The 26,578-nt window shown below is 38.6% G+C and overlaps 1 protein-coding gene across 3 annotated transcripts; it reads left to right on the plus strand.

The window, feature by feature from the left end:
* The first annotated feature begins 141 nt into the window (after positions 1-141).
* On the plus strand, positions 142-24,613 carry INTS7 (integrator complex subunit 7). Of its 3 annotated transcripts, none has more exons than XM_051614060.1 (20): positions 142-248; positions 519-648; positions 1,485-1,631; positions 3,646-3,783; positions 4,236-4,282; positions 4,772-4,971; positions 6,750-6,872; positions 9,406-9,523; positions 10,497-10,631; positions 11,160-11,257; positions 11,946-12,185; positions 12,918-13,055; positions 13,750-13,956; positions 17,476-17,670; positions 18,441-18,544; positions 18,924-19,004; positions 20,108-20,240; positions 21,460-21,558; positions 22,392-22,577; positions 23,508-24,613. In XM_051614060.1, the coding sequence occupies exons 1-20, from the start codon at positions 158-160 to the stop codon at positions 23,793-23,795; spliced, it is 2,898 nt and encodes a 965-aa protein (XP_051470020.1). In that variant the 5' UTR covers positions 142-157; the 3' UTR covers positions 23,796-24,613. The 3 variants fall into 3 exon arrangements, 2 of the variants coding, with proteins under 2 accessions (XP_051470020.1, XP_051470021.1); XM_051614061.1 differs by having other exon boundaries at positions 148-248; positions 18,936-19,004; XR_007888959.1 differs by lacking the exon at positions 23,508-24,613 and having other exon boundaries at positions 148-248; positions 20,108-20,218; positions 22,392-22,480.
* The last annotated feature ends 1,965 nt before the right edge of the window (positions 24,614-26,578 follow it).

Consider the following 26,578-nt stretch of genomic DNA (forward strand, 5'->3'; position numbering starts at 1 on the left):
GGGCGGGGCCTCCAGGCCGCGCCCACCCGCCAGCGACGGCGGCCGCGCGGGGCGGCCCGCGCCTGCGCACCAAGGCGGCGGGGCTGCGGCGGGAGTGCGGCTGCGCATGCGCGGCGGCGGCGAGGCCGGGCCGGGCCGGGAGGGAGGGCCGCCGGGGATGGCCGCCGGCGCCAAGTCCTTCCTGGCCGATGCGGGCTATGGAGAGCAGGAGCTGGACGCCAACTCCGCCCTGATGGAGCTGGACAAGGGTGAGCGGCGGCGGGCCCGCCCGGGGTCGCGGGCGGCCTGGGGAGGGAGCGGGGCCGGGGCCGCAGCGGGGCCGGGGCCGCCCGGGCGGTGCCCGCTCCCTGCCCGCTGCCGCGGGGTGCGGCGGTCCCGTCCCGCCCCGTCCCGTCCCGCGGGCGGTCCCCGGCGGCGGGGAGCTCTGTTCCGTACCGCGTTAGCGCCAGCGGGAGGCGGGGAGGGATGGGTCCGGAGGGAGCGCCGGTTTCCCGGGCTGTTACCGTTCTCCGGTTTAGGCCTCAGGTCTGGCAAGCTCGGGGAGCAGTGCGAAGCTGTCGTGCGTTTTCCCAGGCTCTTCCAGAAGTACCCCTTCCCTATCCTCATCAACTCAGCTTTCCTGAAGCTCGCTGACGTGTTCAGGGTGGGGTAAGTAGCGCCAGCCAGCCCCTCCCCGGTCGGGTCTCGGCTCCGCAGCCGTGCCCCGCGTCTTGCGGCCTGGGCAGCCCTGGGTTCGCTGCTCGCCGGGTGGCACCGCAGCCCTGCCGGCTCAGCGGGGGGCCAGCTGGGCTTGGTGGAAGCTTTCTGTCCCTGCCCTTCCTGGGTTTAAGCGTCGGTGAGTGATCAATGACACGGCTCCTTTCACCCGTCCTGGTTTGCGGACGCACTTGTTAAATGACTGATGTAAGGTCGCTAGTGTAAATTCTGCTCCAGAGACGTGTTCAAATCAATAATTAATAGGTAGATGAGTTATCATGTCTGCAGACTCCATCTCTAAGGAACGTCAATTGCAAGGCCCCAGGTATAGCTTTTCCACGTGCCTGATGTCTGAATGATGCAGCTGATGGAACTGGAGCCGAAGTTACCTGTTGCTGTTGTGGAACCTTCCCTGTTGGCTCTAGGAAGGAAAAGAAATTCACTCACACCTGGCAATGGCCATTAGGCTTTTCTGTCTTAATCCTGAACATGCTTTTCTAGCAGAATTAGATCCCCAAGTATGCAAAAACCAAACCTCTGCTTGCATCTTCCTCACTGGTATCGGCACGTTCATTTCCCTGGAATTTGACCTAAGTTTAAAACTAGTACTAGAAAATAAAACAGTAGTGTGTAAATAATATCTTAACTACATCAGTCTGCTTAAATATACCATTTGTATAGAATATACCTCTTCTTGTTTTAATTAACTCTCAGAAGTTTTTTTTAAATGATTTTTTTGTTTAAAGTGTTTTGTGTTTTATTGCCTGATAAAATGTGCCTTCTGACAGAAACAACTTCCTGCGGCTGTGTGTGCTGAAAGTTACTCAGCAGAGTGAGAAACACTTAGAGAAGATCCTAAATGTGGATGAGTTTGTTAAAAGAGTTTTCTCCGTGATTCATAGCAATGATCCAGTTGCTCGAGCCATTACGCTTCGGTATGTGTTACGTAAATTAATCTAAGATACTTGAAAACTCTAGCTAATTGATTTGTGTGCCAGTCTGGAATAACAAAATCTGAAGCTACTTTGAGTGAAGTGTGGTAGATATCTTCTACATTGGTCACAGAGATAATAAAAGGAGTGACCTGGAAGGATCTGTGACCAGTACAAAGTTATTAACCCTTTATGATGGTAAGAATTGTGTGGAATTGCAACACTGAAATTTTGTCTTCTTAGGAGAAGAAAAAGAAACATTTTTTATGCATAATTTATGTCGTATGTTTGATATAGCTACTTACATCTATTGCATATGATATATTTAGACCAAAACCAAAAGGCAAGTGCTTCCCTGTGTGTCAAGTAGTTTTTGTTAACTTCTAAGTAAAACTTACTTTTGTGAACCTTGTTACTCTTGCATGTCTTTTTCATGATAGTTGTGCTAGAACTTTACTGCTTCTTGGTCTCTGATAACTCCTGAGGTAATGCCCTTGTATTATTCATTGATTTGGCCTTCCTAGGAATCAAAGGGAGGGAGGGAAAAAAAAGCTATCTTTAATGTTACTTTTCTGCTGTTCTAGTGTCTGTATCTCTGACACTACCCAACATGACCATCTCAGCTGCATCTTCTAACTCCTATGCAAGTGAATTCAAATGTGAAGAGAGTGCTCTTGTTTTTCCTTTTATATTGTCCCTCTAGAACTGTTACTGATTTCACTATTGAAAGATGAGGGGCATTAACAGGGGTTTGGTTAGCTTGTATGTTCATTTCCTTATTCTTTTGATTATTTTTTTTAATTCAAGGTTCTGTTTCGATGCTTAGTGTCTCAGAAATGTGTGAGCAGAGAACACCTATTTGTTTTCTTGTTGTTCCACTTCAGTATTCTAACGTAAGATTACACTTGACTGGTACTGAGTTATCTGCTAGAAGTCCCAGGAATTTGCTTAATTTGGAAAAATACTTAAATTACAAATCAGTTCACAGGATTAATCAAGTGAAAGGTTAAAAATGTATTAAAATCTTCAGCTGATTTGTTTTTCTCCTCCCTAACTAGTGTCAGTAAGGAAAAAAACATGTTGAAAGAAAGATCTAAAACTAAATTTTGTGTCTGGGTAGGAACTTTATTGCCAGATAACTGTAAATGTTTGCATAGAACTCTTGCTAAAATTACCATCAGTGCAAATCCTGCATTCATTCTTTTTTTAATTGGGTTATGTTAAATAAGTCTGGAAAGTATCTTTGAGATATTCTTAGCAAAAGAATAAATACTGGGACTTACTCCCTTTTTAACAGTTACACAAAAGGTATTAGTTATTCCAAATAATAACCTTATCTCAGATAAGCAAATGAACAAGTGGAAGTTAGATGCTTGCTTGCTTGCCGTAACAGTAAGTTTCTAGAAACTTTGCTTTCTTACTATGTGGTTAACATTTATGACTATTCAGTGACATTTGTCACTTCTGCAGTCTTAATTGTAAGCAGTGTGGAAATAGTTCTCTAAATGCTTTTTTTAATTCCCCCTAAACCACAATATTTCTCATTCTAAATCCCATTATGTGTACTTCATGTGTGTTTGGAAATGGCCATCAGTACATTTAACATTAAATCTGTTGTACTAATATCATGACTGGAACATAAATGCCTCCTAAGAATGCTCAGTTTTCTCAGTGCCATAGTGCACTCTAAATTTTATAAGAAATCATGTTTAGTTTCTCACTGTGCCAATTTTAGGCTGAAAGGTACAAAAATACAATTAATCAGTATTAAACAAGCCACCTGACAGCACTGGTTACCTTTTAATTATATATGTTATAATATGTTAATTGCATATTATATAATTATATTAAATATATTATTGCAGCAGTTTTTTGTTTCTGAAATAGGCATGAAAGAGCACGTGTGTGTATAAAAATAGTCTTTTAACAATCCTTTTGCATTTCTTTTTGGTTTTGTTTTGCATTTGTTCACGATAATTATTTTTTTTTCTGATTTTGCTGTGATTTATTTCTGTAGGATGTTGGGCAGCATGGCATCTATTATTCCAGAAAGGAAGAATGCACATCACAGTATTCGCCAGAGTTTAGATTCCCATGATAATGTGGAAGTTGAAGCAGCTATATTTGCTGCTGCCAACTTTTCTGCACAATCAAAGTAAGATAAAACTTTTTTTCATATTACAGACAATGGGAACTCCATTGACTCTGCCATTTACAAAACAGTATTTACTTCTGTAGTGCTAGCCATGTCATTTATATCAAAGCATTTAAATATGTGTAATAACAGTTTTGTAAAGAAATCTAATACAGCTTCAACACAATTAATTTTTCTTTTATTCTAAAATACTAATAGAAGGCTCATAAATATGGGAATGTGAACTGGAATGGCAGCTTTAATCAAGGATTATTTTACAGAGTATATTAGGCAAATAAATATAGCTTCAGCTTTATTATTTGATCAGGTTTCTGTGCAGGGGTTCTAAATTGACTTGGGTTGATTGTGGGAGTTTCTATTGTTAAAACAGTGCTTGGTAGTTTAGCTGATTTAATATTTTCTTTCTGTCTTTATTTTTTCATTTCACCCAGTACTTTGTCTTCTCTCTACAGGGATTTTGCAGCTGGAATATGTAACAAAATCAGTGAGATGATTCAAGGTACATATGTATATTGAATGATAAAAAGGAAAAGCTCTAATTTCTCTTGACAATTCTGTATTATCCATATGTAAATATCAGATATCAGAATGCTGTTGCCTTAACCTCAGATCATTCCAGATTTTAAATTAGATTTGCTAACCAATAATCTAATGTCTGGCTTTTATGTCCTCTTAAAATCTAAGTCGTCAAAACACCTGTTTGGTAATGAATGAATGCTCATCTGTGGCATAATTAATAAACTTGCATAGACTATCCCAGGTTGCTTCAGATGAGTTAATGGGTGTGTTACCTGCAGTGAAGGAAGGGGTAACTTCCCAAAATGCTGTGGTCATGCTGCTAGCTAGTAGATGAGTTACTTCAAGTTAATGCAGGTGTCTGCACTATCTGCATTCAGCAGTAGCAGCAATGCAGATGTGTTGTGTGCCTCAGTACTGCCAAAAGTGAGTACAAAGGACTCACACTCTATGTTTCTCTTCCTTGTTGCAGGCTTGGCCACACCTGTGGACTTGAAATTAAAGTTGATCCCTATTCTGCAGCATATGCATCATGATGCTAGTCTGGCCTCCAGCTCCCGGCAGCTGCTTCAGCAGCTGGTAACATCGTATCCCTCTACCAAGATGGTCATTGTTACTCTGCACACCTTTACTCTGCTTGCTGCTTCTTCTTTGGTTGACATTCCTAAACAGGTAATTCTTAATTTATTCCTTCAATATAAAGTATGAAGTACATTTTAAAAAAACCCTCAGATTCTAGATGATAAATAATCAAACTTACATTAGAGCAACCATCCTAATGGATGCTCTAATGTGCTATAGAGAAAGAATACCCTGAAAGCTACTGCTGCTCTCATATTTTTTTCCCTCCATTTTCAGATAACTCCATCAAGCACAGGGACTCTTTATGATCTTAACCTGTCTTTCTTTGAATAGGCTGGGATTGAAATCAACTAGGATCAATCAGCAATTTAGGCAAGCAAAGACCTTGGCTTTTTCTGAAAACATTTAATCTTACCTGTAGAACCCAGGCTTTACTTTTTGTTGCTGTATGTTCTCTTGGGTCACGGGTATGCCTTTTGCCTTCCTAGTGTGCAAGCAAATGAATATTCAGTAGCACAGAGTGTGTTTAAAAATGTATTTCTTGAAGTCTTAGGCATTTTAATTTGTTCCTGTAATTCAGGATTATAAACCAAGTTGTTTGAAGGCATTGATGGAAAAGTACGGTGCTTTTATATTCTGATGATGTGGACATGATTTATATAGCAGGTCTGAACACAGTGACATTTGATATTCATCAAACTAATCCTTGTAAAGTATTAATGAAAATCTATTTGCTTTCTTTCAACTCTGTACAGCTAAAGAAGGCTGCTGTTTGTTACTGTTAGACTAATAGCCCTGATCTGTCTGAAACTGTTTTGGTATGGCTGATTTCTGTATGTCAGAGGATGCGTTTGATAGTATTGAATCTAAGCCAACTGGAACAACATCAGAACATCTGATGTGTGCTTTTTTTTTTTTATGGTAGTAAGCAGGGTGCTTTAGGCTGTATTCCTGCAGCACAACAGCTGGTGTCTCTTAAAAGTGATGTAGCCAGGGTGAGGATGGATAGCAAAACCATGGCCAGCATGTTGGTGCTTTTTCACGGTGTCATGAGCTGATGCTATCACAGAGGCTACCAGCTGTCAGGATGCTTCTGTGACTTCCCCTCCCCAATTTGGAGGGGTTTTTGAAAGGGACCAAGGGCACATGTGGTGCTTGCCCCTCACAGAAGGACGCCTTGTATCACATCTTTTGCTTTGCTTTCATTTGTCCTTGAGCAGCAGGCCTGTTTTTGACCGTTAGCTGGGTATAATCAGCAGAAGGCCTTTGACTTAAATGGCATTATGTTTAGACTTATGTGGGGAAGAAGAAGAACCATTTCCAACACACGGGCTGGCTATTCCATCTCTGTACATTTGCAGGAAACAAGTACAAGGACATGCAGTTAAGTGTCACTTAATTTGAGATAATTGCTTCTGGAGGGGTGGGTAGAAGATGGTTTTGTTTGGTTTTTGGCAACTACTGAGACATAAAAGGTGTGTTTGTGTTGCTATCTGTTAGCTGCAGATCATGCAGACACCTGAGTTAGCATGAAATGCCCAGTATATGTGTTAGTAGCATAATAACAACATTATGAAGTGTTTATGGTGCTTCTCAGGGATGTTTTATGCTATTTCTTTGAGTGGTGAAGTGGGTCTCAAGGCTTCACAGGCATACAGGGTGATGGTAAAGAAGAGTGCCTGAACAAGGGGGGACTAGGGTGGTAGAAACTGGCTGCCCTAAGGAGGGGCTTTTCCGTATGACAGGCAATCTAACAGATAAGGCAAGCTAGTCTTGGCTGAGTATGCTCAAAATTTAATCGCAAGTACTTCTAAAGAATTCCCTCTAGTAATGTATCTCAGTTTAAAAATGGGTTTACTTTATTGCAGATCCAGCTTTTGTTGCAGTACTTGAAGAATGATCCCAGGAAGGCTGTGAAGAGGCTTGCAATCCAAGATCTGAAGTTGTTGGCTAACAAGACACCACATACATGGAGCAGAGAAAATATTCAGGTTTATACATTTTTAAGCTTAAGTTTATTATTGAGCTTTGTATTTGGTTGTAGAATTCTTCCAGAACAATTTGGGAGGCAAAGAAAGGAAGAACATGTATCTTCATATCCTTACATTAGGTTACTCTGCTATGTAGAGTAGCCAAGTGTTATTGAACAGTTGGAGTATTATAACTGAGCAAAGGCATATGTCATGTTGTAGGCCTTTTTACAGTAAGGAAATCACTTTTCCATCTGAAAAACATATCTAAAATAGACATGAGAGCTGAATGCTTACATTAATCTTCGGATATACACTGCGTCGTAATGCTCTCGTGTAACACACAATCTGGGTTTTGACAAAGCATGTCATCCTATACTTGAAAGAGCAAATGTCATTTTCACTTCATTTCTTATTTTCAGTAGTATCCTTGAGACTCCCATGGTATGAATAAGACCCTAGAAGGTGTTCAGAGTGCATCTGTGTTATTTGGGGAAGCAGTTACAGTGTAGATAGTATTCCAGCTTTCTTCCAGTCACAGTTGCATATGAACATTTTTTTTTCTCCTTGTCTTTACCTATTTCTGGTAGAAATTACTGTAGAAAATAGCTTCAGATTAGATTAAGATTCTAATCTAATATTTTAAGAACATTATGGCTCTACTTTTCTGGGTCTTTTTTCTTTGTTGTTGCTGGTCTTGGAAGCTACTTCTGCTCTAATCTGTTGGAGCATGAGGCAGCTGGGAGGAAAAACTATGTGGATTTTTGTTATTGATCACGTGAGGAATGAAGTGTTTTGCTTTGTCTCCAATATTTAGATAAAATTATTTGGAGTATGCAGAGGCTTTTAGGTTAGTGAGCTGCTTTTTATTTTTTGTGATGGATTAATACAGAAAATTATTTCCTTTTAGGAATTCTAAAGAATTCCTTTAATGCTTGATGAATTCTTCGGAGTCAAAATGTTACTTTATACTGTTATGCCTGGTTAGTAGTTAACTTGGTGCAAGTGAGAGATGTTGATAATGTGGCTTTCATCATTATGTAGTATCTAAAAGTAAGTGTCCTGATGGTTGAAATGAGAAGGGAAAACTTCCACTGATGTCAGAACTAAACCAGTAACTGGGTTAGAGCAAAACTAATTGGCTGAAGCTTGTTACTGCCTGCTGAATGGCATGCAGTAGTAATTTGTCTTCTAAAATGTATAGTCAGCACTTTCAGTTGGGAAACTGTTTTGTATGTTGAAACAACTTGGCAATGTTTATACAACAGGGACTAGAACAGACCCTCCTTATGGCATACCCTGCAGCTTGTACCTTTTTGCCAAAAAGAGTTTTGGCAGTGTTAACTTTTTCAGCATTTTGGATCTGCCTGTGTAGGTCAGAGAGCAGGCTTGGTCCTTTAATTGTGGAGACTTCACTGTCTTCCACACATCAGCTTTAGAACTACTTGTTGCTGTTGCTTAGAGCAGTCCTTCTGCTGACTGTGGAGATAACAAGCAGCCTGTAGTCTATCTTCCCAATAGTTCTGTGCTCCTGGCATTCTTCATACTTACTGTTTCACATGACCTTTGTCAGCAGTGATCTAATAGCACTGGAGAGAAACGTCAGTGTCTTGGGAGACATCAAGACTCATTTTCAACCTTAATAATTGTATTTTCATGTTGACGCCAGGTTCTTCAGTGGATTAGCAAAATACTACATTGGTACAAATTACAAGTTTATTTAAAATTTAACTGTCACACATGCATGAGAAAAACACTATTTGAGGGGGTTTTTTTGTTCTTTGAAACTAGTTATGTGATACTGTTTTTCTTTATTCAGTTTCTGGATGTAATCATTCAGCTTTGGCTCTCTCTGAGGCAGAATATACTTCCATTTGTCTCTCATACTACTTTCTCTCATGTTGACTAATAAAGCCTCCAAAACCAGTGAATAACAAAGTTCTGGACTGTGTTCATGTAATAAATCTGAGAACAATGTCAGTTTCAAGAGTTACTCACATCTTATGTATTTGTATCTTATATCACATCTAGATTTAGATGCGATAAAGCCTGAGGAGATCTGACAAAAGGCACAGAAGTATGACAGAAGCTCTACTATAAATGAGTTAAAATAGGCTTTAAGATGTTTATCAAGAAACTTAAATAGTATTCTGTTGGACACCAGGAGTGTTAAAGGACATAGCACTTGAAACTTTGCTCCTCAGAGATGTACACTTACATGAAGCCCTGCAGATTGTTATAAGGCAGAATAATCAGAATACCTCTGAGACTGGTGAATTGTCTTAAAGTCTTTTGCAATGTTTCGTCAGTAAGACCTGATATTTTGCCACTGATTTTTAATTAATAAATGACTTACAATTGGTATTTCCTAGTATATGAGACCAACTGTCACTTTTCTACAAGCTGTGTCCTCAGTTGACTAAGCCAGGCTTCAGGACAGTATTTTCTGCAGAAAAATCTCGACACTCAAAACTTCACAGACAAGTGCAACTATAATACAGATATCTCATGGAACTTCCTTCCCTCTCTGTTTTTCTCTCCTGCTAATCTTTAGGCACTCTGTGAATCCGCTCTTCACACTCCTTATGACAGCTTGAAACTGGGCATGCTCTCTGTTCTTTCCACATTATCTGGGACCATTGCCATTAAACAGTACTTCAGCAGTACTCCAGGTAAGAAAGCTAGATTAGATCTTTGGCATTTCTAGTGGTTTGGCTGTCTGATAACCAGTTTCAACTGAGTATTCTGTAACGTATTCTTAAACTGTTTTTGAACTTCAGAACACTAGCTGAGAGTCAGGCTGTGTTCATCATATGTAAACTTAAAATGGGGCACTGTATACCCATAAATAGTCAAGGTCTAAGATTTTGTGGGGAATATGCTGTATGAAAGGTTTTTTTTTTACCTTTGAGTCTTCAGTGTTTCTTCATAAAATTAAGAAATGTAATGTCTCAAATGGCAGACGTGCATTCTGCTTAAGGCGCTTGGAAAACAGATTTCCTTAGGTTTTGAGTAGTGTGGAGACTTAATGGTGTGAAGTGGGCTGGTGTGTTACCCTGGCACACTGAAGGTATGCCACCCTATTGGGAATGACCTGCTTCAGGACCAAGTGAACCTTTCTGCCTTGTGACTGTTCTGGAGAAAGAGAGTACACATTTTAATGTTATTCAAGGTATCTTGTTCTTAAAATTATGATAATACAGTTTTCTTTTTTCTTCTTGAAAGCCAGACTGACCTAATGAGTACTATGAGCTCAACTACATGGACTGCAGAAATGGAGAAAAATAGTACATCCTTTTCAGTCATTCTGGCATGACTTAATAATTAATATGCTCCCCAGCTTTTTTTAGTCAGATACATAACTTCTTAAGGCGATACTTCTCTGTGTCCCTGAAATATCAGCCTTTATATCAGACCCAGATATTCTTTCTCATGTATGTCTAACTCATATAATGTTCAGGAATGGAGGGAAGAGCCTCTGTGTGTGGAGAGAGAGGGAAATATGTTGTGATCCTATTCTTTAAACATGAGAAAAAAATTTAATCCTAAGTGAATATAGTTTTTTTGCAGAAATGTATTTGAAAATATCTCTGGTGTAATTACAGACTATGCTGTTTTATGTTCTGTTTCCTTGTCTTTATTTAGGAACAACAGCTACTACTGTGAGATCATTTGATTTAGTAAAACTAGCACAGGAATGCTGTTACCATAATAACCGTGGCATTGCAGCTCATGGTGTGAGAATTCTGACTAATATATCAGCCTCTTGTCAGGAAAAAGGTAAATGAAAGCAAGGACAATTAATTGAGTCTGTTTACAGTCAGGCTTATGCACTTAACACATGTTAACTCATCTTGTCTGTGAACCTGTGTGTACATCTGTCTAATCCTTTATGCTGGTTAGGGAGAATAGAGACTATAGTAGAAAATATTCTACATGATTTTATGGATGGTTGAGAAGATTGTCTTAATCTAATTTAGAGAAAATTCTGGAATACAGTAGAACTTGTGCTAAATAAATGCTTGTCTTACCTTGGTTCTAAGATTGTCAACCTTTGAAAACTCTGCACAAGAATAACAGGGCATTTAGAAGTCTTAGTCCAGAGTTTTATGCATGCTTCACAAATGTCACAGTTGTGCCTGTTGGAGTGCTATGAAACATGGAATGGCAGAATTGTTTCTAAGCAAAGTAAGGTAGGGTAGAAGTATCAAAAAGATACTTAATCTGTCATGACTGCAACACCAGTGCAAGCAATTATGGTTGGAAAGCATAACAGGGAACTAACTACCTTTTCTTTTCTTTTCTTAGATCTTCTGCCTTTGGAGCAAGATGCAGTTTTTGGCTTAGAAGCTCTTCTTGTTCTTTGTAGTCAAGATGACAGTCCAGGAGCTCAGGCAACCTTAAAGGTGACATTATTGTTGTCTTCCTGTCTTCCTCTAGCACAGCTGTAAGTTATAGTAATAGCTTGTGTAGAAAGGCTAGTATGAACCAGATCCTTTCTGGTGGAAGCATAACATACTGGCAGGAAATTAAGATTTGTCTATGTTTTACCCATAATCAGAGTTCAGAGTGGCAGAGAAGCTCAGCACAATGATAGTGCAGCTCGTCTCAGCTCATAACTTAGTTGATTGTCAGGGGGATGGTGTGAAGGGGAAGAAAGCATTCCACTTCGTGTAATGGCTGTAATAGAACATGAACTTTAACATGGGATTGAGGTGTCTCTGGAGAACAAAGACAATCTTGGAGAGAACCTGCTTTTCGGAGATGAGGATGCAATGTACATTATTACAACAGTTTTATAAGCTGTTATATTTATTTGACCACTTCTTAAACTGCTACCAGTTATTTACCTGTAAAGATGGGTGGTATGAGAAAGAAGACTATTCTTTCTTGAATTTCTGATATGTATTAGTACTGTGAGTCCAGGGACGGAGGCTTGGGCTCTTAAAAAAATCTCAGTTTTTTGTTGAGAATGTAGTTCAGAAAACACCAGACCTATATTTCTGCAATCAAACTTGCGGATAAGTGTGTCTGGCTTTTTTATTTTCAGGTAGGCATTGTGTTTATTGTACCTGTTGTTTATGTGAATTGCAGATCACGTTAACTTGTATGGTGAAGCTGGTCAAGTGCCGTCCTCACCTGAGCCAGTCAGTAGTTGAATCCCTGCTGACCCAGTTGCACAGTGCCCAAGATGCTGCCAGGATTCTCATGTGCCACTGTCTAGCTGCTATTGCCATGCAGCTGCCTGTCTTAGCAGATGGGATGCTAGGAGACCTAATGGACCTCTACAAATTAATTGGACAATCTGCCACAGATAAAAAACAAGAGCTCTTGGTAAGACCTCCTGGTGCATGCCTCTTAGTGGGTAAAGTCTGCATGAACTGCTGTGGGTGGTTTTTATTTAAAAAGGCAACTAAACCATTTCTTGTGTTCAAGGTGATGTGCCGGTATATAGCCACGATTTCCAATTTTGCTTTCATTTTTGAGCATGTGTGTTAGTGTTCAATTTCAAAATATCTCATAGATGGAGCTGAGCTATGCAGTGTATTCCAGTAGAACTTCCAGCAGATGGCACTGCTTAGACAAACCTAGCTATTGAAATGATTGGGGTCTCCGTAAAATAAGGGTTATAGAAAAACAAAATGGCAGTTAATTTATGTATGATGCTGTGACTCACATGACTTTTAATATACTGTAAGAGATAAAAATGCTTTTAATCACATCTATTTGGAAATGAATTTGAATTTGAAGGAAAAAATTACAAGCTTCCTGTTAATTCCTTTGGAGCATTCAAACTATTTCAGTTAAAAGACACAGTAAAAATTTTTTTACACAAAAGTTACTTTAATCTACAAGATATACTTGGGTTGCTATAAATACTTAAAAGATAGATGACTGAGAAAAGTTTGTCAGTTAAACATGTAATCTTCTATGTGGTTTTGAGTCCAAAAATCAAGTAGATATTTCTGGTAGTTTTAAGAAACTGAATTGGCTATTTTTTTTTTTCCTTGTTTTGATTAATTTCTGAAATATAACCTTCCTCCTCACCCCTGCACCCTTCATTAGGTTTCTCTTGCCACAGTGATATTTGTTTCCAGTCAGAAAGCTTTGTCTTCAGAAATCAAAACTGTCATCAAGCAGCAGCTTGAGAATGCCTCTAATGGATGGACAGCCTACAAGATAGCCAGGCAGGCTTCCAGAATGGTAAGTGAAAATACCTGGAGAAAAGTGGTTTGGTGTGGTTGGAAGGGCACTAGTGATTTCTTTGAACTGGAAAAATAAATTTACGTGGGAGGAAATTAATGGGGGGGCAAAAAAAAAAAAAAGTTTTTCCTTTAAATTCTCCAGAATGCTGATTCAGGTACATGCCATTTAGGGCAGTCATGTCGTCAAGGTGTTTTTTTTCACTTGTTTTTTTATTTGAGAAGGAAGTGATGACCTGATGCTTTCTTGAGCACATGCCTAGTGTGCATTTTGTAGCTGTTCTTCATAGGCTGATACAGGCCAGCCTGATGTGTGCTGCTTTTTTGTCAATGTGAAGAAAGGAAGAAAAAGATACTGTTGCCCTTTTCTCTTCCATTAAGTCACAGCTGGTTAGAATGTAGAAACCCTAGTTAAGAGTTGCTGGGGTAGAAGTAAATTTCAGTATCTGTTTCTCATGTTGTTGAATAATCTGTGGGAATAAGTACTGTACTTTATACAGGCTGGTATTTCCATAAAATAAGCATTTGTACTTTTATTTATTTTTAGAATTGTCATAATAAAATGATTGGAAGAATTTTCAATATTTCTGTCCTGAAAATAAGATCAGGTCTGGTGATGTTATTATTCTATTTGTTTCATAGAAACCCACAGCCTTCTTTCATGTCCCCTCTTAGAAAAATTCTTTCCATTACAGGGTAACCATGACATGGCCAGAGAACTCTATCAAAGCATGCTGACTCAAGTGGCTTCAGAACACTTCTACTTCTGGCTGAACAGCTTGAAGGAGTTCTCCCATGCAGAGCAATGTCTGACAGGTTTGCAAGAGGACAACTACAGCTCGGCGCTTTCTTGCATTGCTGAAGCTTTAAAATCCTATCACAAAGGAATAGCGTCGCTGACGGTTAGCACAGATCTTTACTGTAGTGGTGATGTTTCTGTATACTGCAGCAGGTCTGCTTGGGTTCTGCTCTTAAATCTCTGAAAAGTTCTTAAAGATACCTGATGCCTGCCAGACTCTCTTTGGAGAGGACTGCAAGGAAGAGTCAGTTTTAACACACAGCTGTGTGTGATAAGCTGTATTTCTTTCTTTCTTCACTCCTTCACTTTGTTCCTTTATCAAATCATGATAATATGACAGATCTCTTTAAGTCGCAGTTCTTAAATGTTCTGCTCCTTGCCTTGGCTTATTAAACAATGTTGTAATAGTCAAACCTGGGGATTTGTCTAAATTGGCAGCTATCTTATCAATCTACAGAGAAGGATTTCATTGTCTTCCTCCCTCCTGCTGAGTTAATGTTGCCTTGTATTTGACAGTGTGATCCTGTGGAATCCTAACAACAAGGCAACACCAATTTAGTAAAAGGAGGAGGGAGGACAATGGAGTTTCATCAAATCAGCAGAATTCATATGGTACCTGCTTTTATGCAAATACTTACTGCTTCTCTGAAGTAATGAAAATAGCAAGAAGCTGTGTGTCGTGTCTGTGGATGTACACAAAACATTAATTAATATGGACCTTCAGCTCTTATTGTGAGGTTGCGTCTTAACAAAAGATGGTTCAGCTTCACACAATATTTCCATATTTTAGTTTCCAGGAAGAAATCTTTACATACAGTTTTCTGTATGTCTTTTGAGTGAAGCTGCTATTTTTCCCCAGTTACTGGAACTGACAGTGTTGTGACAATTCAGATATTAGTGTTTAATAAAGTTAAGATAATACTGTTCATTAATAAACTGTCCCTGAAAAAGCAGGAGGGATGTAGATTTTACACCATTGTCCTCTAAGAGGAAGCTCCATCATTCCTAAAGTATTTGCCTCTAACTTTTCAGATGAGTGAATAAAGCTTTCAATTCCACATGTCAAGATTTCTCTAATGTCTACAAGACATTGAGCGGGGGGTCTCATCTAATTAGATGGCAATACTTAATACAGGCAGGATAATAACTTGCTTAAATAGGTTTAGGTCTGTGATTCAGTTATTTAACCTTTTTCTAGAGTTTGTTTTTTTTTTTCTGTTGAAAGATTCTTTTCTTCATTTCCTCTTCTGACGTCTCTTCCTGTGTGTTGCACATAGTGCTTTTCTGGGTGGGTTGTTTCCTTTTGGGTTGTTGTAGTCCAGAGGAGTAAACAGAGGTTTCCGAGGGCTTGGGTAGAGGAAGCTGGGTTTTATTGCTGGCTGTTGCTGACTTGTTGCATTGCTGTGGACAAAGTCTTAACCATGCTTGAGTGTAGTAGCATCTGTAAAAGGAGCCACTTACTCCCTGCATCTGCAGAACTCGGCATCTCAAAGGGGAGCAAAAGTACTATAAAGTGCACATGATAGCAAAAGTCTTAATCAGTAAGACTGTCTCTTGCCTTTGACTTTCACTGTTGCTGCTGTTCCTGTGTAGAGGATGACTCAGCACTGTTGGTACCACAGCCCATTACCATGTAGGATGAATCCTGTTTCTGTCAGCTTTGTAGCTGGAAGATACTTTGTCAGTAAATCTGTTGCAGATGTTCAGTCAGCCCAGTTTAGCAATGATGAAATATTGAAACAGTATTTGATCTTGTTAGAAAATTTCTCAATTCCTTCTTGATACACATGCAATTGTCTGCCTTCTGTAGCCGTATGCAAAATGTTCTTTCATGTGAGCTAGTCAGCTTGAGCCAAGAAGTCCCATTATTTTATAGATTAAAGGTGTCGGAAGGAGGGCAGGGACTTGTCATAGAGTGTATTGGCCACAATCCCTGTCTTGCTGGATATTTGCTTGTTTAGTTAGCAAGAGGTTTTGAATAGCACCTGCTTTTCCTGGTACAGAACATGCATCTTATTGGAAGTGTTGTGCTTATTTTTTCTCTGCTGGTAATCTGGAGAAGGTACAGCACTTGAACATAGCTCTAGTTATTGGTTAAACAGCACAAACTCCAAATATGTTGGTCACAAATGGTGATGTTTGAAAGAAGTATTTTTGTCACTTTCAAAAAAGAATTGTAACTAATTTATTGCTCGTGGCTATATTGGTAGCAAATAAGATAAATTGCAATATTAATGAGACAGGCTTGTTTCCATTTACAAGAATTGAGTCCAATCCATGCTACTAAAAGTGTCTGGATTCTCTGGTGTAAGTACTGGTACTTTACTCTCTATAAAAGCATGTAGTCTCTCTGGGGCAATTACAGTGTAGCAAGATCTCTTCCACAGAGGGTTTTCTGAAACCACCCTTGCAGAATAAACGGAACAATTTCCATTCAAAAGGGAATTTTTTTAATGTCCTTGGAGAAGGCAGAGCAAAGCAGTAGATAAGAGAAGCTGAGTGATAGTGATGTAATATTCTTATTTTTTGGGTTGAAATCTAGCTCAATAATTTAAAGTGGTTGCAGTTGGCTCATGTTCCTCACTTTAGTCAATAGTGGGCCAGTTCTTGGATGACATGATGATTTGTGAGAAACTAGTTTGCTGCTTTCCTGCTGGCAAAGAAATGGTTCCTAGTAAGGTTTTGGGAGGGGTTATAACTTTTTGCTTCCACGAGTGACCTTTTCTTTTGAAGAATAAGAAGCGCAGGGGAAGACATGCAGGGGTTTAACATACTTCAAGTCTTTGAGTAAGAGAAGGTCCCAGTGGTTGGTTTTACAGATGGCTTTTTTCCACCTAAACAAGAAAGTGTACTCTTCTTGAAGTTCATCAGCATAAGAAAAATAAGTGGTGTATTTTTGGCTTAACTAGTATCTGATCTCGAGTGCTGCCAATGTACCCCTTTCCGAGTGTCCTGAGCTGTCACAGATGCTTCTACAAGTCAGATAAGCTCTTAGGGAGCAAAGTTTCACAGAACCATGTGTTTTAAATGATACCAGCATGTCTACCTTCCTGGAGTTCTTTCATTTGCTATTCTTAGTTGGCAATGAATAATTGTGTCTCTGCCTTCATCAAATTCAGGGTTCAATGCCTTTGTGATGTTCCTGTCCATTTCACAGTTCCAGAAAACTCTAAAGTTTATCACCCTGTGCTGCAGGTAACTTCAGACAATTCTTTTCTGGCTGATGCAGAGAATCACTTTTTCAGTCCTTTGTGTTTCTGTTTGTCATCAAATTGGGTGTGCTCTCTCTTATGGTAAGGACTGTCTGAAATAATGTCATTTGAAGCCTAATGTCTACGCCTTGGAAAAAGAGGAAATAAGTGCCCTAACAGCACTGTAACAGCTGAAGTTATGTTTGTTGCAAGGGTGATATGCTTGAAATACAGCCTAGTAGTTACCTAACTTTTCTCTTGTTTATATTTAGCATGATTTAAATTGAATAAATCTCTTAAATACAGTTTTTAAAAACGCAGCTTTTAGAATTGAACTGTTCACGTGTCTGATGAGACAGTTCAGTGATGTTGTGAAGTTACTCTGTTTGCTTTTGACCTAGATTACCAACATTCCTATTACTGTCTTTCAGGCTGCTAGTACACCACTTAATCCTCTGAGTTTTCAGTGTGGATTTGTTAAGTTAAGGATTGACCTTCTGCAAGCTTTTTCTCAACTTATTTGTACCTGCAACAGCCTAAAAACAAGTCCACCACCAGCTATTGCCACAACAATTGCTATGACATCAGGAAATGATCTCCAGAGGTGTGGACGCATCTCTAACCAGGCATGTGTTCTTGTTCTGCTCTTGTGCAGTTCTGTTTATGACTCTGGTATGAATTTTGCTTCTCAGCAAACATACCTGACAAGAAAAATGAAAAGTGTTCCTGAAGATTTTTGCTAAACAGTGGGCCTTGGTTTTCACCTGTAGTTGTAAAAATGTCTGCTTCGTCTGCTCATGGCAGGCTGTATTTTGTAGTTGAGCACGTACATATGTTTTCTCATACATTCATGTGCCCAGCTTCCAAGGACATACATGTAGTAAGCCACTCAATACAGTCAAACTTGCAGCAAGACCTTTTACACCTTGTTTTGAAACACCTCAGACGCTGTAATTACACTATACTTAGGATCACACTGCAAATTCTTCTGGTGAGTGTTTGCAACTGTCTTGATACTATACAGAACAGCAAGACAGGCTGCTTCCAAAATGCACCAAGTCTGCAAGAAGGAATTGAAAGACAGAGCAGCTTGATGTACCAGTAGGGGATGGGGGAGGTTGTTAATGGAGGTTTTTTTTTTACTTTGTTTTTAACCCAAGGAGGGTATGCTGGTGCTTTGTTACAGCAAAAGTGTCTGTTTAATTCATGGTTAATAGTCTGTAATTTTGGTGATTTTTATCTGTGAAGAAGTACTTTATGTATTTTGTCAGAGTATGTTGTCTTAATGCTTCAGGGTTGTATGCAATGTAGGTTTTCTGAATGCATGGGGTTTTGTTTGTTCTGCCTTGATTTGATTTATTATTTTTTTTTCCTACTAATAACATTGTCTCTTTAGATGAAACACTCGATGGAGGAATTCCGAAACCTGGCTACACGATATGGAGATCTTTATCAGTCATCTTTTGATGCAGACTCAGCAACTCTAAGGAATGTAGAACTGTATCCTTTTAAAATCTAAATTTTTTCACTTTTCTTCCCCTGTGAACAGTGTGAAGCTTAACAGTCCTCTTTCCTATGAAGACTGGCACAAAGTTATGAAGCAATTAGTAACATAAAAATTAGGTAACAATTGCTTAAAACTCATTTGGAAATAAACATTGCTATATTGTTGTTTGAAATTACTTTATGAACAAGTTATGACACACAGATTGCAACAGCATAGAACTTGGAATTTTTATAGTTCTTGCTTCTGTGTTTTCTAAAGGAGTAACAACTGTAGAATTACTTCACAGAAGGTAGAGATACAAGGAAAAGTGCCAGTAAATACACTGAGTTTCTTGTTTTAAGTGCCAACTTTGTAAATCTCTTAACTCCTTAGTATTAATATCAGACAACAGCAGAGCTGCCTGTTGATTTCACATGCCATAGAGGCTCTGATTTTGGATCCAGAATCTGTGAGGTAGGTTTGATAGCTAACTTTCTACTCCTTTGCTATTTATTTCTAAATCCTTGGGTCTTTAAACCTAGGGATTCAAAGAATGTTCAGAAAGTTTCTCAGTGGACCCTTCTAATTCTGCTCTGGGCAGGCCTGAGAGATCTGTTGCTGCTGTGCTATACTTGGCTGGCTAGGGACTGTGTTTAGAGTTCTGCATTTTATACTGATTTTGCTCTGGAGAGCACTATACTGAACTTGTCTTAAATATAGACTTGCATTAAAATAAAACACAACTTTTAATTTTTTTAATCAGCTACCTATTTTAACTTGTCATTCTCGTGTTAGCTCCCATAGCTACTGTTTGCATGTTAGTTTACTTAAGAGTGTTGTAAGTACTGTAAATACATGTACTACATTGGTTTAAACTCTTAATGTAAACCCATCACCTCTGGCTCTTTTTTAACAGTGAACTTAGGCCCACTAGGAAATGACCTTGAAGTACGTATTGAATCACCCTTTAAAGTTTCCAGGCTGAGATTAAATGGAAGATAATGTAGATATACGTATTTTTAAATGTGTGATTTTTATAATTTGAAAGAAAAGTTAACATTTTAAGTGACCTACTAATTATGAATTGAAAACTATGAAATTGTGAACTTCAAAACATTAGGTGTCTAGAAGATGTAATTACATTCAAAACATGAGATTATAAAGTTCCAGATTTAGTCTTAACTCTGACTGGCATTCTTGTTTTTTGTGGAATTGAGGGACTTTAAAAAATATTACCATCACTGTAGGCTTGAATAAAAGGCATGGGAATTAGAACTCAGCAGGCTTAAATAAAAACTTGGGGAATTAAACATGCTGAGTTTGTTAGACCTGAAACTGCTTCCAGTGGGGACAGAAAGTGGTGGATAAGTTGTAGTTAAGAAAGGGTTTAGATGTAAAGGACAAGTCTTGCAGTGGAAAAAGTAATAAATGGAGTAAACAGTTTGAAAGACATAGTTATTTCCTAATAGATTTAGAGTTTTAACAGAGGATGATTTTGTTTGGCCTGTTTGGGAGTAAGCCTCCCAGATTATGATGAGGAAAGTATGTTAGACACAATGAAAAGTGTTATTTCTTAGTTTCCAGGAATATAGCTCGAATGGAACAGCACACATCGAGAGTGAATATGAAAGAAGAATGATGTCTGTATTTAATCATGTACTGGAAGAAGTGGAATCCCTCAACAGGAAGTATGCTCCTGTGTCTTACTTGGCAAGTAACAGTTTAAATATAGACAAAGGTTCCAAAACCTCTTTAATTCTATGTTATCTATCGTGGTCAAGAAACTGAAGAGCACATTCAGTCAATTAACGTAACCTCTTACTGGCACAAGTGGTTTCTGTGGAGAACCAGTGCTTCAAATGCACTTGAAACATTACTGATCTGATTAAAACCAATGTTTTAAAAATTCTGATACTCGGAATATGGCAGATGCTGGTAAGATACCTAAACATGGTGTCAGGCCTCTGTCAGATGTCTCCACACTTGCATTCAAATACTGAACCATGTTCTCTTTGTTCATCCCATTGTCCTGACGGAATTCTTCTCCTACCGCACACAGTGCTGGAGGGTCCAGCACCAGCCTGGCTTTGGTCCCTGAGCTGCTGGCAGTTAATACTGTGTTTTCTGAGTATAGTGTTTCCCTTATCGATGCAGGTCATCGGAGAACACAATGTAAAGTGTGTTGAATGCAAACAGTCAGCTGATAACACACTCCTTTACAGGGCTAGTAAGGTTCAGTCTTTTCCTGTTGGTGAACATCATAAAGCTGAGGTGCATGTTGATGGGAACAAGATTGTTCATTTGTCATGGCTGGCATATATTTGCCTTGTTTCTAAGTTCAATAGTCCCTACTGATTCCAAATAGGATCGAAGAATGAGTTGTGTAAAATGTAGCTAAGGTAAACCCTGTGAACTTAGTTGTCACTGGCTCCATAACAATGCAGCTCGGTGACTTCAATAGTGCTGCCTTTGCTCACCAGAAGGGTGGTATAGTGCAGTGAGGAAAGGAAGAGAAGTCAAGGCTTAAAACTTAATTATTGCATCACATTAGGTTGCAGTAGTTGCCAGTCTTGTTTGCTTGGAGGGAAATTGTTTATTTGAGAGTTTGTGCATGTGGGTTTTGTGTATGAGTGTTTCGAGCAGATCACACTCTACTGACTGTAACAGTAGGACTGAAATTGTTTGGATTTTTCTTGGCCTCTTTGTATTTTTTCCAGAAAAGAATGCCTTCTTTATAAAAGGCAGAATGTAAACAGAAGCTCAAGGTAGTCACTGTCATCATAGTGATTGTTATCCTGTGATTGTATCAATACATTTCTGGACTTCTAGTGGAAATTAGTACAGTTTCAATACCCCAAGTACATGTCTTTTTTTCCTATGCTATGATTGATGTATTTTTTTCTAATTGTTTTGGCTCTGTTTCTTACAGCATACAGCTTGTTTGTGCAATGCTGTCATTGCACTGTTGAAGGTACCCCTTTCATTTCAAAGGTACTTTTTTCAGAAGCTGCAGTCTACAAGTATTAAGGTAGGTACTGCTCAAATGTGGCCTGAAATTTCTCTTTATAGAGTCTTAATGAGAAATGCCTTAGTGAAGGCCCAAAGCTTCAGCATTTTCAGTGAAGATACTTAACTGCAAATAGTATTTGGGTTCATCTGTTAGGAATAACTTCAATAATATGTGCATATGATCATTAAGAACCACTAGGCTGTGACTTAGGCAGGTGGATTCAGTTATTTGATTGCAAAGCCTTCAAGATAAAATCTAACTGGAATTTTTTGTTGATTCTGAGTCTGCAAACCTAAAGAATGTCCTAGTCTTGGGAAGGCAGCTTTTATAAATTTGTGTTGTTTTTCCTTTAAGAAGCAAAATTAGTTATCCTGGAAGAGAACTGTAATATTTGTTATCTGACTAAGAATGGCTATATGTGACCTTCAGCAGTTTGTGGGGTTTTTTTAAGGGTTTTGTTTTTTTTTTTTCCTCGAGCGCTCCATTTTTCTGGAAAAAGTGAAAGCCTTAAGATTTTTAATGTTCGCTCATTGAATTTTACATTGTTCAGCTGAATACACTAACCTGTGGCTATGTTGTAGAAGATTTTTTGTTCTTTTGGGTAAGTGCTATTAATAAAACTGATACAAAGATTACATCCAGTATTGCTGACAATGCTTATTAATTATTATAGCTTATTAATTATTATAGCAATAAATCTCAGATAAGTTTTGTTTTTCGATTTGCTGGTTTACCTACCAAACCCCTCCTTGGAAATTTTTCCATAAGAAGGTGTTCCGTTTCATCCTTGAGTTGTATTTGCTTTTCTGGAGGTATGAATTTACATTTTTACCTCTTCTCTTGTGTTTCAGCTTGCTCTGTCCCCATCTCCAAGGAACCCAGCAGAACCTATTGCAGTACAGAACAATCAGCAATTAGCCCTAAAAGTGGAAGGAGTGGTTCAGCATGGATCTAAACCAGGCCTTTTCCGTAAAATCCAATCTGTGTGTCTAAATGTCTCTTCAGTGCTGCAGAGCAAGCCTGGACAAGACTATAAGGTATGGATAGAGTAGATCTGGGAGGAATCTTAAGCTTTGTTGCTGTGTTTTCTTGCTCTTTTGTTTGGCTTTGGTTAGCAGAATTTTCATGTTGAAATGAACTGGTTTTTGTGTAATCCTCTCACTCTTGACAGCTGACATTCAAGCAGTGGCCAGAGCCAGGCATTATGCATGGGAATTTCAAGTCTGCTGTATGATGATGCCTTTTTAGTAACAGCTTTTCTTCCAAACAAAAGAGAGGCTTTGAGATGTTCAGAACAAGTCACTAGGAGTCTGGCTAAGATGAGGAAAATTCAACCTAGGTATACATCATATGGAACTGCACAATAAAAAAAAAGGCAGAATAGATTATTCTCTACTGCATAGTATCTAGAAATTTATTCTCATTTTAAGGGGTTTTTTTTGTGTTTATGGTAATGGGTAGGACAGGCTGTCCAAATTAAATAGCACCTGAAGATATATATATATATATATATATAAACTTCAAGTCAACAATTTTATCAAAGATACCACATCTGAAATTCAGGTTCTGCTAATGTGACATTTAGTGAGAGGCCTGTTTTCTTTGGATTTTGGAGTTGTTTTGTGTTTGGGTTTCTTTGAGGGGAAAAGGGGAAAAAAAAGTCAGTTGCTTCCAAAAGAAGAACAGGACTAGGAACTGTGTAATGTTTATGTGACTCATATTACTCTATGGAAAACTAGAACCTCAGGGAGAAAAAGACTTGTTAGCTACCTTGCTTCTGTGAATAGATATAAAAATAACTCACTCATCAGTGAAAAAACATGTCAGCCTGGCTCAGACATGCACATGCATTATTTTAGGAATATTGAGGAGCAAGATTTTTTTTTTTTTTTTCTCCTTCAAATGGGGAGTGGAAAACTTAAACAGGTTTTTATTAAATGGTATTTTAACCTTCCATGTGTTCTCAGATTCCTATTGACAACATGACCAATGAAATGGAGCAGAGGGTGGAACCACACAACGACTACTTCAGCACTCAGTTTCTGTTAAACTTTGTGATACTTGGCACCCACAACATCACAGTAGAGTCCTCTGTAATAGATTCAAATGGTATTGTCTGGAAAACTGGGCCTAAAACAACTATTTTTGTTAAATCTCTTGAGGATCCATACTCCCAGCAGGTTCGTCTTCAGCAACAGCAAGGACAGCCACCATCACAGCAGCAACAGCAAAGAACAGCATACTCACGGTTTTAATTCCCAGATAATACACTGATCTGGTCAATGGTATTGCAGTTTTTCTTGGACTTTTTTTTTTTTTTTGGACAATTTTAACCTTCTAGAAAGTCTCAGATGCCAATTTGTTGCTTTTTAAGTTATCTGGGATAAATCTGAACTTGATTGAGCAAAGGCAACTATTTAAATTTGGATTTGTGCTTTTAATATAAGAACTTATGCCTGATCACTTCTGTGTACAAACCTGTTGCAGCAGGCTCCACAGATTTGATAGCAGAGGACACTAAGAGCTCTTTGACTAGTTCTTTCTATGCTTTTTTTTTGAGGTTTATAGGTTGTAAAGTTAGGCTCACAGGACATCAGTAAATGCTTTGGCTAGTTAATACAGAACTGACTGTAATACCAAGTCTGTCTTAATGGGAAGGAATTGGCAGGAATATCCAGAGATATATTTCCTGACGTTTTAATAGCAACTTCCAGTATTTGGCTGGTGTATGTGTATTATTACAATTCATCAGCATTATTTAATGCACGCACATGAAAGAAGAAGTTGCAGCTCAATTCTCATACTCAGTCCTTGTAGAGGGAGGAGACTGCTCAAGGGGTTGCTGTCCAGGGAGACTTACAAGGGGCAGAATTTTACAGGTGGGAACAATAACTGTTTATGAGATTACACAGAAAAAAATACTGTTGTTTAAAAATAATTACGTATCTGTATTTCAGAAGGCTTTGGGGTTTTTTGAGGGTTTTTTGTTTGCTCTATTTAGAGGGAAGTTAACTTGCAAGTTGTCATGCATTTTAACTGCTTTGTTTTTTAAAAAGGAAATTTATATACCAAAGCTTTGTGATCTTGTGTACTCTTTCATCAATTTAGTAATCTTTAATTGTTACTTTTACAGGATAACTTGGAAGATAATTTTGTCAGTACTAGAAATTGATTCAGAATAATTGTGGAAATATGCTGCTTTATACATAGTTGTCATACTTTTCTTTGAGACCTAAAAGGCTGAACTCTGCCTGTGTCTGGACTCTTAGGCAATAGATCACATAATATGTCCTTCATCTTGGTCCTCATAAATAATCTCTGTTTATCATTCTGCAGGAAAGTAGGGCCCACTTGAATGGGGAGGAGGAAGGATGGCACTTCTTACAGACTTTATTCCTTCTCATTGGAGCAGAAATTTTGATTGTTATTTTTTCAGTAAATTCCCAAGATCTATTATTTATTCAAGCTGATTTCACTGTAGAAGCTGACTAGAGCTTGCAGATCCTGCTTGCTTCATGTGCAAAGAGCATAATTAATTGTTACAAGCCTAGATTTCTTTGACATAGCTGGATGAAGAATTGTTTTCACTGCGTTTTCCCATAATAGTTGCTTAAGAAATCAACTTTCTTCTTCTTGGCTTGAGACTAAACAAACAAAAAAAAAGTGATCATGGTAGATTTCATAATATCTTGGTGAGGCTCTAATACTAAGCAGAAAAGACTTTTTGGATGCAAGATAGAAATAGAAGACTTAGAAAATCAGTGAAAAATTCACCAGCATTCTTCCTAAATCTGTGCAGGAGACACTACCACTGCCCTTCAAGCTGACTGAGGAAAGTCTTAGATTCTGTCCCTACTTTCACAGTTAGATACTTAGTTTTGTGTGTGTATAAACATCTATGTATGCATGCATGCATACATGCGTGTATCTACAACTACGTACAGTTAAATGGTCCAGAAAGAGATGGTTCACCTAGTGTTGTGCATTCTGTCTGTCAGAATGAAGATCTGAACTGTTTGTGGTTGTTTGGGTTTGTTGTGTTTTTTTTTCATTAAAGCCACTGATCAGTGTCTTAACCACAAAACCCTCCTTATTGTGGTGCAAAAAAAAACCCCAAATAACTAAACGGTCAAACTTCTTTTTTAATCTTGCATAATGAATGTGTTTTCCTTGCTCTGTTATTGACCATATGTTGCTGGAAACCTGTGATGGTGGCATTCCAAAACAACTCAGAAATGAAATGAGGTTTCTACACTGGGGAGCAGACTTCTGTGATGTTCACAGTGCATAGCTAAACCTGTGAGAAGGCTAGTAGAAACAAAACTTGCCCAGGGAAAGCCATGACCTGGCCTGAATCTTAACTGTCTCTGAACCAGTTAAGATGCTGCAGTTGAAAACATTGTTTCCTCTCCAGACAAGTTTGTTCACCTGACAGGAGAGTGTCTCTACAACTCCAGAACTTTCATCAGTTTTGGAGCCAGGCCAATAATGAAGCCTGAAAATCTGGATGCTTTGGGGGTGTGAGGGTAGGTGTCTTCTGGAACATGGCAAGTTGTATTTATTGGAAATTGGCTTGTACAGAAAGGTGGCTTGCTGTGGAAGTATCTCAATTTCTAAAAAATTTTGGAGGATTTCTCATGCTGGCTCACTTTTAGGTTACTTATATGTGCATGCTGATCAGGAAGGGCCATGGACCTGTTACTGAATTGTCCTTTTACATAGGTAGTGTTTTGTGTTACGTGGATTTGCAGTAAGGTTATTCTTCAGGTGTTTGTTTCAAACATTGTGTATTTTTATTTCTAATACAGTGTGAAATACACTTGGCAAACAGGAACCAAGATTTTAATAGAAAACAATTACTCAAAATACCTAAAGAGAAGTGAAGAAGGGTGTTTCAGTTACAGCAATGTACAGAAAGCTGCTATTGGAGCTGTCAGCTCTGAATGTAATCCTTGACTAATAACAGAATTAGGGAGGTTATCTTGCTTGAATCCTGCATTGTTTCTGGTGCCTGGACTTGGTAGATGTGGAACAAAGG

The sequence above is a fragment of the Apus apus genome, chromosome 3 (assembly GCF_020740795.1).
Source record: "Apus apus isolate bApuApu2 chromosome 3, bApuApu2.pri.cur, whole genome shotgun sequence".
NCBI classification, from domain to species: Eukaryota; Metazoa; Chordata; class Aves; order Apodiformes; family Apodidae; genus Apus; species Apus apus.

What these genes read in the sequence shown, in the direction of transcription:
- INTS7 (XM_051614060.1), top strand. Translation starts at nt 158, where the DNA reads ATGGCCGCCGGCGCCAAGTCCTTCCTGGCCGATGCGGGCTATGGAGAG. An exon ending in GTGGACGCATCTCTAACCAG is followed by an intron (nt 17,671 to 18,440) that starts GCATGTGTTCTT and finishes TTGTCTCTTTAG; the next exon opens with ATGAAACACTCGATGGAGGA. An exon ending in TTGGATCCAGAATCTGTGAG is followed by an intron (nt 19,005 to 20,107) that starts GTAGGTTTGATA and finishes GTTATTTCTTAG; the next exon opens with TTTCCAGGAATATAGCTCGA.